Genomic DNA, 17,859 nt, shown 5'->3' on the forward strand with positions numbered 1-17,859 from the left:
ATTGAATACTTGTTAAATCATCATATTAAAGTGAAATTAAAAAATGTGAAGCTTTTTCAAATTTTAACAACTAAAAAGTATATGAGTGTCATTAAAGTCCTCCTCTCAAAAACATGTTTTCTTCTTCAGTTGGATGTTTGAGCTTCACTCTGCAGATTGATGAATGTGCAAAGTTTGTTTTTTCACCTTAATTTGCTGAAGGAGGAAAGTCGTGAACCTACGAGCATCATGTGTGACGTCACAACTAGTTTGGAGCCAATCGTGATCCAGTATTAAACTGACACAAGTGTGATGTGGAAACTTGAAGCCTCCAGTGCACAAACACTGAGAATAAACTTTACAGTGAAGCAGGAGACATCCTGCAGTCCAGCAGTTAAACTTTTGAATTTAAATATATATTTGCATATTTATAGATTCTGGAGTTTTAATGAGAGAGGATGAGATGATGTCATTTTAAAGACCTTCAGGTAGTTAACTGGTAGAGAAAACATTAAACACAAAATATTAGTCAAAATAGACATTTCATGTCTTAAAATAACTATAGATGACCTTTAACATATTTGCATTTTATCAACTTTGAAAATGAATCAGCTCGCATGGCGCTGACTTACATTTTTCTTGATAGATAATTTTTCTATACTTGGTTGTTTTAATGTGAAATTACACTGAAGGACAAATTTCTTCTGATGACATTCAGATGTGTGTGAAAACTGAAAGAATGAGGTGAATCTTGTGTACAATATTTAGTTCTCTTAACTGCTGAAAATAACAATTTCAAGATCAAAATCTCTATGATTTTGTATGAAGTTACAGTATTTTTTAAATCTTTCTTCCCTTTTGGCTACATGAGGTGTTAAATGTCTCATTTTAGAAACTCCCACATTAGATCAAACGAACACGAGTCACAGCAGGTTTTCTCACAAAGTGTTGATTTAAATCACAATTCATCTGAATATCACATGGACAGAGAGGAGACGTCGTGTTAAGTCAGAAACTTTTTGAGAAGAAACAATTTCGACATAAAGCTTCAGTCTGTTTATTTCTCTTGGAACATGTTGAACCATATTCTTCACAACTATTTTGAAACATGTATAATTTAACATGAGCTCATCAGACAAAACTGCATTTTCTTCCGTGTTATAATGTCAGTAACCTTTACTAAATAATCCAGTAAAGTTCACATTCATTATAATCTTTATTAATGGATTTCATATTGTGATTAACTCCTGTTGGATGGAGACGGATCAGACGGTTTCATTTGACACCAGGAATGTTTGTTTGATGTCGATGTCAGGCTGGGAAATAAATACCAGTAAAATAGTCCTGTGTGTTTATTTGGCATCTGTGCATCAGCTTTTACCTGCAGGAAAAAAAAAAAAAACACACACACTGTGTTAAATCACAAAGTTTAACCTGAGGGATCAATAATCTGCAACAAGCAACATTTCTTTTGTTTAAAACTGAAATATTTTGATAGAAAAACCAGTTTAACATTCAAATTTACTGAATTTATTTACGTTGCAAGAGTTTCAAAATGCAGTAACCCTCCCTACGTGTATTTGTCTTGTTAAGAAGACAGAATATGTGACTCTCTCTGGATCTGCTTCAGTGTTTCTCACCTTCCATCAGAGTCTGGTGCAGAGTTCAGGAATAACTCGATGTATCTTTCACCTAAAAGTTAGAGAGAGACCAAACAACAACAATTATTATTACAACGTTATATTTTAACTGTAATATGATAATAATCTGTAACACAGTGCAGACCAGAAAGCATCTTAATCCTCAGCAAAGTTCTCAAACTGCCAAAGTTCACCAAACAACATAAACCACAAACCAGAGCCTCACTGGGAACACTGGTAATCATGGAAGCTGAAGATCTGCTGCACTGAAGATGCTTTAACCAGTAAAAACATTTCCAGTTTACTTAAAATGACAAAAATATGCTTCACTCAGCAACTGAACCTTCACCACAGCTGCACAATCCTCTAAATCTAGAAATATATATATTATAGAAGACAGAAAATGTTTATAATCTGCATTAAAACAGATTTAGTGACAGAATTATATTGTTTTTTTTAAGAGTTTAACTAAATCCTGTCAGGAATATCAGGATTTTATAAAGGAGAGATGAATTTAAAGTGAACGTTAAACTCATTTAAAACTAGAAGAGTTCACTCAGACTGCAGATCTCCACCAGGTGTGTAAGTTTTCTTTTATAGATGTATGCAAAGTGTTTAATAAAGTGTTTAATAAAGTCGAGTCAGAGTTTTCTTTAACATGCATAGAATAATGTAATGATATTGTGACCGAGTGTCCCTGGTTCACCTGACTGTATAAACTTAATAAGGAAACAATAAACAAATGATAAGTCCAAACTTCTCAATTTAAACTTTGTTATTTATTTAGACAAAAAAAGAGAAGAAGAGTTGAATCTCACTCTTCCTGTCCCTACTGGCTCCCTCACAGTCAAGATGGCAGCGAAGCTAACAAATACGGGGGTTTATTCATCTCGTATCGTGCCTAACTTCAGTGGATCATAACATATCATGTATGGAATTAATCTGCAGATGATCCGGTTTAAGATGAGACTAAACTCTTCTATAGACGTCAGTTTTTGAGACACGACAAAGGCCAAAACGTGTCCTGCGACAGACGAGGTACGGCTTGTTTTTAGCCTGGCTGACTGCTGATGAAATGCTTTTTGCTACGTCGTGTCGTAAAATGGCGAGAACTGCTGAAAAGATGAAATACTGAGTTTTACTACAAGCTTGTGATATAAAATAGGTTTTTCAAATATTGTGAATTATCGCAACCATGAGAGTTACTTGAACATACAGTCAATAAATGTACACAAAAAATATTAGACTGATGGGTCCGATAGCATGTGAGATTAGCTGCGGACAGATACACACACGACCAAATGCACGATCCACTCCGGAGATCCACCGATAAATAAAATGCCAAATTTAGCAGGATGGATCAGAATATACTGAATATGTGGACTTGTCAACTAAACTGAAGTACAGCAACCAACAAACAGTATTAAAACTGCAAAATACCAGATTACTGTACTGTGGAAAAATAGCAGAGAGGCTACATGTAAACACTTGAAACTGTACTTCCTGAATATAATGAAGATTTAACAGTAGACACTCGCCACCATGTCTGCTCAATGAAAACTGAGAAGCTGATTCTTACTTGAATAAATATAAAACCCAGACTGAAGATCAGCGTCTGATAAAAACACGACATTTACATGTTTTCAGCAGCTGTTCCTGTTGTTAACGGCTCTCTAACAGTCTCACCTATGTGCATTCTGTCTCTGGACATGGCAGCCATGGCGTCCTGGTGGCAGCTGAAGTAAACGTCGGCCTCTCCGCTCGGCCTCCCGTCAGGACCGCACTCGATCAGGATCTTTGACACAACTAGAGGAGAGAAGAACTGCGGGAGGAAAAGAAACATGTTAGAGAAAAACATTCCCACCTGTCGTCTGATTCAACATTCATCATCTTTTTTTTTTTTTTTTTACCTTCACAACGTCTTCTCCGGACGCGTTGAAAGGAAGACCTCTCATGTGGATGTAATGAAGCGGTAGAGACGAGCTCTGAGAAGATCCTGAAGGAGCAAATAAAACAGCTTTTAGTGGCTACAGTAACAAATGTAATCACAGATATAATCTTAAAAAGATCTCCTCACTTTACTAATGTTTACTAAATGTCTCGGCTTCAATTTCTATTCAAAACATCTTTTCTGTTTTTACCAATTTTCATTAAAAAATATCTACATTTTCAGAAAAGAGTAGATCAGTTTGAACCATTTTTCACTTGGATTTTTTATCCCTGTGGATCAAAAAGTGTTTTATGTTGCAAGAAGACACTTAAGTCCATCTAAAAAAGTACAAAAATAAACAGTTGAACTACAAACTGTAATTTCAAAATCAGATTTGAGCTTTTACTTTATCTGTTTATCACTCTTTTTTATAAAAAAAACCAAATCAAACACCATGTTTTTTTCCTCTATATTGAACCGTAAAAATGCTCTCACCAGTTCTGGGGTTGGTCATTGCGGCAGAGACGGACCTCCTGGTCACTGACTGAGAGCTCATCTGTGAAGAAGATGAACTCGTCCTCCTCCTCCAAGTAGAATGAATTTCTTCGCTTCTACTGGGAAACACCTCGATGTATCTACCAATGATATAAACATCACAGGATCAGCAGCAAATAAACTAACAAAAAATGATTTGTGCTGCTTTGATTTGCTACTTTGTTTCTCCAGAAATGATATAAATATTGGACACAGGATTATAAAGCTACAGGTCTTAATATGAGCGTTTATATATCAAGCAGCATCCGACCTGTTTCCTATGACCTCTCTGTCTCTCTGCAGAGCTTCATCAGCTGCTTCTTGGGAAGAAAACTGCACGTAGGCCTCCCCAGACTTCCTCCCTCTGTTGTCTGTGACGATGGTGATCCCGTTCTCCACTATATCCAGACCTGAGGTGCACAGATTCAGATTCTTATTTTTTTCATTTTAAGATACATTCGGTGACTAAAGGTAAGATTTGTAAAATATCAAAAGAACTTCAGGTTTATTCCTCTGTGATGAAGACCTCCAAAAACTGTTAAAAACACATCAACATGTCCCTTTGCCTCCAAGAGTTTTGGGCATGTTAGTTTGTTTAGAAACGGCTCCGAAGACGTTACGTTACTGTAGCGATCAAAGGATTATTGTCATGAGGAAGTAAGATAACTTAGTGGCACGTAGTCCGTCAGACAGAGCGGTGTCCAGTAGTATGACGGCACATGGTTGAGTCACCTACCTGAAAAGAAGTGGACGATGTCGGACTCAGTGCAGGTGAAGGGGAGGCCTCTGATCCGCACCACCCCGCTATCAGCTGGAGGCTGGATGGCTTTCTTCAGGATGGATTCAGCATCAGCGTTTGTTATTTCATACACTGCAAAAGAGCAGAACATGAACATTTTGCTTTTATTATTTACACAGCTGGGACTGTTCCCTTTACTTGACTTTATTATGTCTTTAAAAAGAAGCTTTGCTGTATCAGAGGAGTGGTTGGATTGGTGATCTTCTCTTCAATTTTGTAGTGCATCTTCAAAGATTAGATTCACACTTTTTTATGTCTTATAACCAAAGTCAGCTGCCCGTATGAACATAAGAAACGGGTTTTGGTTGCTGCAGTCGTTCCAGAGTTTATCACATCATCACAGCTCAGCACTGAAACACTGTTGCAGAAACACAAAGAGATAATTTTGCACTAAAAAGGTTGTAACTTTGGAAGGTATCCATGTGATTTGATGGACAGCTGACGCCTCGTGTTTGCTTCAGATAAACTGTGGAATACGTTCTTACACAGAACGAGGATTGTGGCTTTTGTCCTCTATTACTTACAGGAGGCATGTCAGGAGGGATTTCATGTAAACAGGAGGAGTGATTACAGTTTCTATGTTACATATGGACATGTGAGTATTGTTTAAAGATAGACCTGAAAAAATGTGAACCTACCTAAGATCACATTAACACAGACACCTTCTTTATTATCTGCATCTGCATGAAATCTACTGAAAGCTTTTATCAGTACTGGTTGATCTCCGATGGACAGGATCAGACGTTGGTTTTCCAAATCATGAAAAAAAACAACGGGCCTACAATTTAAAGTTAAGCTTAATTAGTAAACTCTTCAGGTGCCTGTAAACATCGTTTAAACAGATATGAAAGAAGAGTTTTTTGCTGAATCAACCACATATCTTAAAAAACTAAATCTAAAGTCCTTTTTGCAACATGAAATAATGTGGACTCTGAAGAGAAGCTGAGTCTCTGCTAACTTCAGATCCTGAACTGCTGCTTTCCAGGACTCTTTCACAGCCGACAGATGTTACTAATAACATTAACGATGGCTCTGCTATATTCAAGCGTCCTATTACCAGTGTAGCACCCTGACACCGAACAAGCTAAATTTAATTCAGCCATCATTAATTGTATCATTTACACCTAAACTTTTCCTACTGCGACATGTCAAAATGTCAAAATGTCAAAATGACGAACCTTCGACGTAGCGAGGACCGAGGTACTGACGGTGCTTCTCCAGAGCTTTGTTGACGTCTTCCTCGTGCTCCATCTCGATGAAGGCTCGTCCCGTCGGCCTCCCCAGCCTGTCCACTGTGAGGTGGATCCCAGTCAACCCGTTACGGATCCTGCACTCTGAAGCACAGGAACAATATATGAGTCATGAGTGCATGTGCGCACGTATGCAGGAGACGTGATGCAGGGTCCTGCCAGCGGTTTCACACTGATCAGCTGATCTACAGGCGGCTGTAATGCGACAAGAAGTGACGCAACGAGCCAACAAAGGCAGGAAAGAAGAAGAAGATCGATAGCAAGTAACATCTATATAAACAATACAGGATTCAAACTTTTAAGAAAAATCAGCTTTGCAAATGTTTTATGAGGATGGATCTGACATGTTTGTTAGACATCAAGGATGCACACGTTGAGTTTTGGTGAATGTAAACATAACTTTTGTTTGTTGCCGAGAAAACGTCACAGGGCACCTTAATGTACTTTTTATGTTGAACAATCATAGAGGACAGTAAACTTAACGATTTCATAGTACAATGCTTGATAAAGCTTTTGACTTAAGACGCAGATTTTTTTTACGTTGATTTAGTGATTTTAGAGTTATGACAAAGATATATTTTGTACTGAGACAGGATGTTAAACAGCTGAACAATAATCTATACAGTGATCAACCATTTATAATGATCAAACAGCTCAGGACAGAATCATTCATATACAAATGCTGTTTAAATTATTTTAAATAATTTGCTTATAGTAATCAAGTAGTCCGCTTACAGTGTTCATTTTGGCTCTTTTCATACATGACGACATATGGAAAAAACATTTTAAAACTACGGTAATTCTTTTTTTTTTTTTTCTTTAAATCTTACTCCCATGATACATGTATGATATTGACTTAGCGGCTGCAGCACCATTATTAGGCGTTGCGGCGCACCTCTATAGGTTTGTGTACTTTTAACGTTATCAAACGAAGAGAAATGTCATCTCCTCTTTCTAGTAATGTTTTTGTCCTTCCTCATGGCAGGGTTGTACATCTCTAATCAGTCTGATCGCCAGCTGTAATATACAAATGTCAATTAGATAGTAATCTGCATGAGAAATAAAGAAAAAGAAAAAAAAAAACAGTTATAATAATTATCCGCTTATAGTGATCAATTTGACCTGGACAGACGTGATCACTATAAGCGGTTTCCACTGTACTATCAAATATGATGAAATTTTGAACAGTTATAAATGAAGACTAAATAAAAACACAAACTTTGAAGTTCACAATAGATCAAAATGCAGCAGCCTCACAAACATTGATGTACTGCAATTTTTAAATGTGTGTTTGCCAACATTCATCCTGACACTGATGTATCTGTTATTAACCAACAATATCAGCCAGTTGATTTATCAGTTGGACTCTAATAAGGATGTTGAAGGACTTTCACTTTCTGACAATGTGCTCAAGTGAAAATCCAGAGTCTCACCTGAGAAGAACTGCAGGATGTCCTGAGTCGTGCACGACCACGGGAGACCTTTCACTTGTACGATGTAGACTTCCTTCTTCTCTGGCTCTGAATCAGCCTGATAGGCCGGCAGTGGAGGGTATTCATCCTCACAAGGTGCCCCTGCCTGGAAGACAAGGTGTCAAATATTATTATTTAGCCACAAAGAGGATGAATTTTCTTACAAGTCACAAAGAAACTACAGGCCGCGACAGCTTGACGTGATGCTTGGAGCACTACAAATCCTCTTGTGCATAATTGGCAAACTGAAATCACCCGAAATGTGAGATTGTTTTTGTAACTGAACAAAGTGAACTCTGTAACAGAAAGAAATGGTGTGCAGGTGCAAGTTTTCCAGGTTTTTTAGTATCCAATCCACACTTTATTTCTCAGTTATCACTAAACAATTCAAAAGGAGGGTAAGAATTTACTTTAAGTCCCCCTATTTAACAATTACAACCAGTATACATACATTTAACAAATGGTTTATAGGGACATTTTAAGTGTTATTTCAGCAATTATAACTTCTCATATGAAGACATATTTCATATTATCACAACTGTATTTTATTATATTGTCATTCATTATCTGTTAGTACACCAGCCTCATCTTATGAGTAGAGATGTGCTGATATACAGAAGTGTTCCTGCCTTCATCCAGAGTTTTGTTTGGCCACAAGTGGCCTGTAGGAGCCCAGTATACACTCACAGACCACTTCATTAGGAACAGCTATGCAATCTAATGCAATCCAATACGACAGCTCTGCCATACATTCTACATTTACAAAGATTATACATTTTCAGTTTGTGTTGACATTGTCAGAAAGGTGATAATTCTACTTTATGTTTATTATTTAAGTCGTAGTGGGTGGTGGTGCTGTACTGGGGTGCATTATATTGAATGGTTTTCCTAATTATATATTAGAAACACTATCTGGTGACCCTTTGGAGGGGCCCGACCCCTAGGTTGGGAACCACTGGACCATATAGCTAAGTGTATATAAAGTAGTTGAAACTAGCTCCACCTCCAGCAGCTACAACATTTACATGCTGCTTACACACTGATGCTTCCGTATATGTAATAATAATAATATATCAGAGACCAAACCACTACTTTTACTGCAATACTTCTGTTAATACTTATGTACTTAAGCAGGATTTTTCATGCAGGACTTTTAAAGTTATCACTCACCTTAGTACAGAGGCTTTGTTGGATGCTTTTCAGTGCGGGCTGAAGCTGACAGAGGCTCCGCAGACAGTCTGTCCGGGTCGTCGGTGTCCGCTGCTGAATGAACCCGCACCTGGCTGACAGCACGCCGCCTCTTGTTTTGATCCCTGCCGACAACGTTACATGACGCAGTGAGACACAGCGCCGCAGTAAAAACAGCACAGACTTACTGTTGCACGCCATGTTAGCCGAGCCCAGCCGGAAATCAGATAAAATAAAATAAAATCGTAGTTTTCGTTTTAGTGTGAATGCAGCAGGTTAATGTGTCTTGCTGCTATCCGGCTTAGCAGCAGGATAGGAAGTTGTACGGACTCACGTGGGTCAGTCAAGGGCAGCGTTGGGCTCGAGCGTTTTAACGGCTGCGTCGAGTTAACGGCTGACGCTTATCATTTCCGCTTTGATACTGTCAAAATAAATCAGAGCAGTACAAAAACACATTTATCACCACTATTAAATGCGATAAAAGGTGTTTCATGATTTTCACGACTTCAATTTCAATCAGAGATGGTTGAGAAAGAACAAAACGTTGATATGTATTTTGGTATTTAGTTAGATTAGTGGATAACTCTGGCATTTATAACTGGTGATGTTTAGTTGGTTGGTTAATGTGAAATGTTCAGTGGTGGAAGAAGTAATCAGACCTTTTAATTAAGTAAAAGTACCAATACAGTATTGTAAAAGTACTCCATTACAAGTAGAAGTCCTGCATAAAAATCATACTTAAGTAAAAGTACACAAGTATTAGCAGCAAAATGTATTATAAAAGTTTCAAGAACAATATTATCAAAGTACAATATGCCCAAATATTTGGATAGTACACAATAACAGTAAAAAAACGCACCTGTCCAAGATGGCAGTCCCGCTCGCGCATGCGCTACTAAGATAGGGCGGCGATAAGGTCGAGCTGTTAGCAGTTAGCAGTTAGCAGAAAGTTAAACCGTTACCGGTCAGTGGCGCCGTTAAACGTGATGATTTATTCACTGTGAGCGGGAAACCGGCGACAAACTAACAGCTTTCCGGTTCACGCGCCGATGCTGTTACGCGTTACTTGACACAGTAAATGTAAAACGTTATAATGTTTATAATACTTCGTTACGGCTAAAATGAATTCATTACTGTAACTACACAATGCGTTTACTTTATAGAATCAGTACTACAATACATAATTAACAGTGTTGGGGGTAACGAATAATATCTAACGTTACTGATTCTATAAAATAAAGAAAACCATAAAAAAGGAAGTCTAAAATCTAAACGCAAACTGTAGTCTGAACCAAAACAAGCAATTAACAACAATCAAATAGTTAAATTTGCTCAAAAATAACAAAAATGAAAATAAAAAATGAAAGTCCACTTACAAGCCATTATGCATCTTGTGCTTTTGAACCGCGGTTGTCATGGAGATGGCTCAGTAATGAGAAAAAAAAAGGAAATTATTATTAGTAGTAGTAATGATGTGGAATAAACAAACAAATAGAATATAAAACAAAATTAAGTAAATAAAATATATTAAAAAGTCAATTGTTGACTCACAACCAGTTCAGAAAATATTAAAGCAAATTTTGTTCATTTAAACTGCCTCATATAAAACTAAAAGACAGGCCTTCTATTGTGTAATTTAAGTTTTATTTTATTTTTTGTTTTCTTATATGTTTTCTTCTTTCCTTTGGCCTGTTCGTCTACGACAAAAATTACTAACATAATTTGCTATAAACTGAAAAAAGGGAGAGAAAAAAGAGCTGCCTGTCTGCTAAAATTCTCACATTCCCATTTCATAACATAAATACACTGATGTAATTTGTTTTTCACGAGGGAATCTACATTTGCAATTTAAACTGCTGTGTGAAAGTTGAAATATCAAAAATAAAAAGCATTTCAACACATTGAGAACAATATAGACTTTCAGAATCATTTCATTGTAATTAGTAGTCACCAAAGGAAGTGGTGTTACTGCTAACTCCTGTGAACTTGACAATGATCTTCTCTCTCAAGCACTTCCTCTCTCTCACTCTGCTCTTGTAAATGTTTGACGTTCACTGCCATCTAGAGGTTTGGATGCCATAAAAGTCACCATGATATCTTGTGCGTCATTGCAGTGAAATTATTTTCATTCCTCACCAAGTCATCTCTGTAACACCTTCCATGCAAATGCAGGTTTGGCAATTTAAGAGGAGCCATCTTCCCAACTGAAATGTGCTCCATGGCAGCCTTGAGGCCTAACAGTGGGCGTTAAGAGTACATGTCTGTTTTCCACTGGAAGATAGAAATGAGATTTTTCAGGACTCCATTGATAGTTTCTACGTATGATAAAGGCTCATTCTCAGCTTTGTGCTGGAGGAAATGTGGGATGATTGGGGATCAATCACATATCTTCTGCTACTGTCCAGTACTGCAGGGGTTTTAACAAGATATAAAAGAGAAGCTTAAAAAAATTAAAATTGCCATCTCAGTGGAGCCTATGTTGTTTCTACTTGAAAAACCACCCCAAAATGTAACTGGTAAAGACCAAACACATACTTCTACTGATTGCCAGGAAAATGATAACTATAAATTGGAGGAAAACGCTTTCGCTGACACAAACTCAATGAACTCAGAGACTGAAACAAGTCTATACAATGGAATATATGACAGCAAAAAGAAAAGAAAGAAAAGCCTTCTGTCGAGGACTGTTTAATAGTGTTCTATGTTCTGTGTTACTGACATTAATATTTGAATAAGATTTAAAAAATGGCTTGTTTACACAGATTATCAAGCAAAACATGTTAAGATATTTGCGTACTATTTTTTGATTACTTTAATCTTGCTTTTATGCATGCGTTTTTTATTTGTATCAGAGCGTCTAAAAAGTGAGATCATAAAGAATTTTGAACTGGTATAAAAGAAAGTGCTCCATATTTCTGGGTTTATTTACTGTGGAAAAAGAGCCACAACTGTAAAACTAAATATAAAGTTGTGTTAACTGTCGTGTTCATGTGAAATACCTAAATGCACTACTGTTAAAAAAAAATCCTCCTTGTGTGTTTCTATGCTCCAGTCTCTCCTAATTAGTAAATGAAAAGGGAATTTTAACATTTATAATCATTTCTCCCTGTAGTTTGTCCAAACAGCAATCCATTCTACCTGATCAAACCAGTATGTATTGCTTTAATACTTTAACAACATTTTGCTGCTAATACTTATGTACTTTTATTTCAGTAGGATTTTTCATACGGGACTTTTACTTGTAATGGAATATTTTTACATTGAATACCTCTGAATACTAAATACTTCTTCCATCACTGCTAAGAGTAAGAATGAATAGGAAGGATTTATAAATAAGAAATAGAGGATTTTATCTTTTATGTGGATGATCTAGTTTCTCAAATGTAGAAAAGACAGTGAACACAGCAAATTTCCTTTTACAATCGACTTGTCTCACTCAGCAGTTACATGTTCTGTTCATTTAATAGTGGCATGCATGTCACCGGTTTGCAGCCCCTGATGTAAAGATAAGGGTTATAGACAACCGGCGCCATCTTGGAGCCAGAAGTGACCATACTTGGACGAGAGGGTGGAGCTGATCCTAACTAGCTGCTAACTGCTAACTGCCAACTGCTAGTCAATGGTTAACTGTGATAATGCCAATGCTAATTTTTGCTTGTGAAAATCAGGATTAAAACCATTAAAACAAAATGTGCTCACCAGAAAAACTGAACATCCGACTCATTCAAGGGTCTTGGAGTACAAACAAACGCTAAACAAGAATTTTTAAACGACCAAAATGTTACAATTAACTTTCACGAACTGAAAACACACTGAAATAGCAGCAGCTACGTCTATACTCTGTGAATCTGGTTACGCCAGGTTTACGTTACGTAACCAACGTTGTCGCCGTAGTAGTGACTTGTCAATCACAAGGTAGCCACATCCTAAAGCATATCCTGCTTTATCGTCTAATTTACTTTAAATGGGACCATAATTTACAAAATGAACACCAAGACATATTGATGAAGACTTGAAACTAGCGATTTAGACCATTAATTTACTAAGCAGGTGTTCACTGAGATAATGAAACAAGGGAGAGGTAGAGACTATTTGTCATAGACTTCTATACAATCGAGTCGATAGGAGCCTCTTTCCTGTCATTTGGATGTTGGTGTAAATTACCGCATCGACTGGAACTGCTAGCTTTTAAGTTACTTGTTGGTTTGTAATGCTAGTATAGTACATTAGCAAGATCTTGGACATCAGAGCATGCGGTAGTGTTCTTTATGTCAGCTCTTTTCATCTGACATCATATTATTCCTACACATTGAGAGGACGGGACACCACCTGGCGTTACTGCAATGCCAGGCAATGCATAACATGACTGAGGAGTTACCCTCAATCACATTCCTTCAAAAATTCAATAACGAAAAAAAAAAAATTTTTTTTTACGTTATTGACCTCCATAAAGGAAGTATGTGCGTAAACACTCTGCGGGTAAGCACAGAGTGGTACAAAAATAGTGTCGGAGGCACAGGTGTGATCTTCTGCACTATCAGACTCACTGACGGTTAGAGAAACTGTTTTTCAACAACAAAACCATACGAGAAGATATAGGCAACATAACGTAGACACATCAGATGAGTAACTGAAGAAAGTAAAGGTGGAAAAAAATATCATTTGATCAATGACTTCTAGATATGTATTATCGTTGTCATTTAGGGGTTTGTAAATTAAAGAGCACAGAAAAGTGAAGATTGTACAGGACACAGAAACATAATCAACACACAGCAGATGAGTAACAGAAGAAAATAAAGGTAGAAAATATTTAATTTTAACAAAGTAAAGTTGTTGCGTTGCTCACGTGACACAGTCTAGTCCAATAGGAATTAAAAACGAGAGATTAATCCTATTATCATCAGAAAGACAGATGTAACTAATTATATACTCATATTTTAAATAAACACAATCCCATCTGAACTTTAAAAGGGAAAAGAAACTGTGAGTCACATTAGAGTTTGATCTCGGATGGAGAAAATAATGTTTTTTACGCTATATTAACTAACAGAGTTCCAGCTCCATCTAGAAGAGAAAACGGTGAACTGCACTCTACAGTCTTCAGTATTACAGGATAAAACACAACGATTTTTAAATATATATCAATCTTGTCAATTAAGGGTTTGCAAACTAAAGGGCACATAACATCGGACAGTCTTCTCTTTACAAAGTGTTCACTGTAGATACAGTCAGTTAACTGTCCAGTTTAACTCAAGACCTGACAGGTCGTCTGTACCAGTTAAAATATCTATTTTAAGCATTCATACAAACTTATCATTAGTTGCAGGCTTATACTAGGATATAATATTACATAATTACTATAGCTCTCCTCTTATATTTGAATCAATGGAGGTACGTGTACCCATCCAAAGCTGTGTTCAACTTGTTTGCTAGATGTACAATGTATTATTTTCTTTTTCATGTGAATTAAAACAAAAAACAAAAACATCTGCAGTGACCTATTAATTGTTTTTTTTTTTGTTTGTTTGTTTTTTGTTTTTTTTTACAAAAGATTATCCTTTAGTACAGATACACACATTTAAAAAAAAAAAAAAACACATCAGTTCAACGTACATTAACTATCCTACTCCCAAATCATATTAAACACAAAATAATATGTATGGTTTTTTTAATCTAAAAGAGCATTATTAAGAAGAAATTTTGATAAGTATTATTTTGGTGTGAAAGGGTTCCATGAACATTAGGCTATATGTTATTTTACGTTAAATTATGATGCTTAGGGCTCTGTTAGATCCTGATAGATTCAGCCTATTTACTCCGTGTTTGTGTTGTTTAATTTTTGTTAAATGTCATTGTTTTATTCACAGTAGACTTGTATTATGATGTGTTGTCATGTTAGTGTAGTGTGAATGTTTCTTTATTGTCACCTTGTAAACTGTGTGGACTGTGTCACGTGAGCAACGCAACACCCTTACTTTGTTAAAATGACACGTTTCACACCTTTATTTTCTTCTGTTACTCATCTGCTGTGTGTTGGTTATGTTTCTCTATCTTCTGTGCTTTGTGCCTTCTTCTATATTATGTACCCTTTAGTTTGCAAACCCCTAAACGACAACGATAATACATATTTAGAAGTTGTTGTTTACCACTAGCTGTAGTATGAGATGTTCATTGTCTTCTCCGCTTGATGGTGCTAAAACATTATCAGTTAATATGTTGTTAAATACTTTCGTTTCCTTAGAATTCAGACTTTCATGTAACCAGGTTTCTATTTACCTTTAAAATTCAGCTGTGGTTGCATTTATATAAAGTATAATCATTAAAATAAGTCATATATTTCTTTCTGGTAATAATAGAATTGATCTCTCTTTTTGAATTCCTATTGGACTAGACTGTGTCATGTGAGCACACACAACAATCGTACTTTGTTAAAATGACACATGTTGTATGTTGTCTCTATCTTCTCATGTGGTTGTTGTTGAAACCGTTTCTCAAACCGTTATTGAGACTGAAAATGCAGAGGATCACAGCTTTGCCTCCGACTTCCTTAAGGTTAAAATAACTAAACTCAAGACTAAACGCCAATCCCACATTTAAGCCGTCGGGCTGAATGAATGTTTTTTGGGACTGGGGAGACGGGTTGAATTTAACCTTCACCCACTCCACGCATCGCCTGGTATTGCAGTACCTCCAGGTCGGTGCACCGCCCTCACTCTGTTAATAATAACAAACTAACAGAACTTTTAGTAAAAGTTTAACAACAAACGGTCATTCAAATTACAGTAATCGATTAAGTAATTCTTTCACCTTATTTTTCAAATACTATTACCAAGCAGAAAGTTCCGGGTCTGAAAAGTCTGAAGTCTATGCGGGAGTGATTGAAATCTTTCTAATGATCAGCAGAAGGCTCCAAAATAACTCAGATTGTATAGAAGTCTGTGAGAAACTGTCCCTTCTTCTCACTTGATTTATTACCTCAATAAACAGTTTCTTAATGAGTTTTTAGTCTAGTTTTAAGTCTTCTTCAATACAGCATGATGTTCATTTTGTAAATTATGGTCCAATTTAGAGTAAAATAGACGATAAAGCGGGATATGCTTTAAGGTGTGGCCGCCTTGTGATTGCAACTGACGAGTCGCTACCACGGCGACAGGATGTTAAAGAGTGTGTTTCTCCTGGTGTACGTTGCCTGTTGACGGTCGATTAGAGGTGATTACTGTGTGACGACACTTCGCTTTTATTGTTATATCTATATTACTTACCCCTACTGCATCTGTACAAAAACACTGTCCTTGGCTATGCTAGCTATGGATGGATGGATGGATGGATAGCAGCAGGAACCTGGTTTCATTTACGCACGAGGCACAGCAGCGTAACTTCACTGATTATTTAAATCTTTAGACACGCCGACAGGATCGGTCAGGATCTATTGGTAAATAATGTTCTGTGTTCTTCTTCACATCCAAAAGGTCAAAAAGGTCAGCTGTTACACACACAGTCCAGGTTCATACAGTGAAATTGTTTAAAGTAAAGCAGACGTCCTCCTGATAAATCCTGAGCTCCGTCAGGGCTGTCTAAGAACATTTATTTCTGAATAAATATTTCCCAATAAAATCCGTATAAACACATCTCTGTCACAGTGAGTCCTTCTTGAGATAATGCAACAAATGAGGCCGCAGATTTGATTACTGAGTCAGAATCGGCTGTGTCGTCACACAGTAATCACCTCTTGACATTACGCTGATTATATATAGTGGGTTACTGTTGTCACCATTTTATCCCTAATCTACCCAACTTCTTCTATGTCAATCCTTTATTTATGCATGATTTTTATAACAGGGAGGTCAAAATTCCAAAAAAACAAAACAGAAAATATAGCTGCTAAATGGATAAATATCATCTTTAAAATCACGTTTAAAAATAAAGTTTGTGATTCGTGGTTGTTTTTCTGGAGGAATTTGGATTCATGACCTCAGTATTTCTTATAACACTGTGTCCACTCATTCTCCATGAGGTTCTGTGTAGAAAGTTTTATAGTGTTAAATACCCAGGTGTGTAAAATACACAAAAACATCAAAGAGCACTAAGTAGAGACTTTAGGTGGAAATAAACAAAGTCATAACAGGTTATTCTCCTCTTCTCAGCTGACTAATCTAACCAAAACTCAAATTTTCTAAGTTTTTCATATTCCTCAGAGAGAAGGTGGTGCACCAGACTTGGAACTATTGCGAGTCCAGGAGGTGCATGGGACGGATGTCATTATAATCTCACTCAGTTTCCTAACCCGAAGATTATATTTAAGACGAAACGTTGAAGCGATATTAGGTTTAGTATACTTTATCTGTGGTAGTTTCGGTTTCGTTTAGTCGGAGGTAAATGTGTGTCAAACCGTCAGTCTCACTGACGGTTTGAGAAACAAACTGTTTCAACAACAACCACATGAGAAGATAGAGATAGCATAACCTACACATATCAGATGAGTAACAGAAGAAAATAAAGGTGGGAAAATGTGTCATTTTAACAAAGTAAAAGTTGTTGTGTGTGCTCACATGACTCAGTCTAGTCCAATAGGAATTAAAAACGAGAGATCAATCCTATTACTAGCAGAAAGACGGATATGACTTATTCTAATACTTACATTTTAAATAAACACAATCATACCTGAATTCTAAAATGAAAGAGAAACTATGTATTAGAGTCTGGTCTCTGAGAAGAAAAGTGTTTTCCGCATTATATAGTCTAACAGTGACAGCACCATCTGGAGGGGCAAAGTGATTCTGACGTGAATGTGTGGCTCACAAAACATTTAGGGGTTTGCAAACTAAAGGGCACAAAAGAGAAGACAGCACAGGGCACAGAAGATATAAAAACATAAGCTACACACAGCAGATGAGTAACAGAAGGAAATAATGGTTTAAAATGTGTCATTGTAACAAAGTAAGGTTGTTGCGTTGCTCACGTGACACAGTCTAGTCCAATAGGAATTAAAAACGAGAGATCAATTCTATTATCATTAAAGTGACACATGAAAGGAAAAACCAACATAAAGTGTCTCAGTAAGGTGTTC

At 36.7% G+C, this 17,859-nt stretch overlaps 1 protein-coding gene across 4 annotated transcripts; it reads right to left on the minus strand.

The window, feature by feature from the left end:
* Positions 1-1,016: 1,016 nt before the first annotated feature.
* On the minus strand, positions 1,017-12,579 carry grsf1 (G-rich RNA sequence binding factor 1). 4 transcript variants are annotated; one of them, XM_044331626.1, is made up of 11 exons: positions 12,492-12,579; positions 8,775-8,917; positions 7,566-7,710; positions 6,061-6,216; positions 4,820-4,954; positions 4,355-4,493; positions 4,045-4,184; positions 3,530-3,615; positions 3,306-3,441; positions 1,620-1,671; positions 1,017-1,360 (listed from the first exon to the last, which is right to left on the minus strand). In XM_044331626.1, the coding sequence occupies exons 1-11, from the start codon at positions 12,514-12,516 to the stop codon at positions 1,357-1,359; spliced, it is 1,161 nt and encodes a 386-aa protein (XP_044187561.1). In that variant the 5' UTR covers positions 12,517-12,579; the 3' UTR covers positions 1,017-1,356. The 4 variants fall into 4 exon arrangements, 3 of the variants coding, with proteins under 3 accessions (XP_044187561.1, XP_044187570.1, XP_044187547.1); XM_044331635.1 differs by lacking the exon at positions 12,492-12,579 and adding an exon at positions 10,169-10,217; XR_006398538.1 differs by lacking the exon at positions 12,492-12,579 and having other exon boundaries at positions 1,554-1,671; positions 8,775-9,138.
* Positions 12,580-17,859: the final 5,280 nt, after the last annotated feature.

The sequence above is a fragment of the Thunnus albacares genome, chromosome 2 (assembly GCF_914725855.1).
Source record: "Thunnus albacares chromosome 2, fThuAlb1.1, whole genome shotgun sequence".
Classification (NCBI taxonomy): Eukaryota; Metazoa; Chordata; class Actinopteri; order Scombriformes; family Scombridae; genus Thunnus; species Thunnus albacares.

Coding starts and splice junctions, on each gene's coding strand:
- grsf1 (XM_044331612.1), bottom strand. CDS start 8,993: ATGGCGTGCAACAGTAAGTCTGTGCTGTTTTTACTGCGGCGCTGTGTC. Junction 6,217..7,565: donor CATCCTGCAGTTCTTCTCAG/GTGAGACTCTGG, acceptor CCTGTGCTTCAG/AGTGCAGGATCCGTAACGGG. Junction 1,672..3,305: donor CAGAGACAGAATGCACATAG/GTGAGACTGTTA, acceptor TCTAACTTTTAG/GTGAAAGATACATCGAGTTA.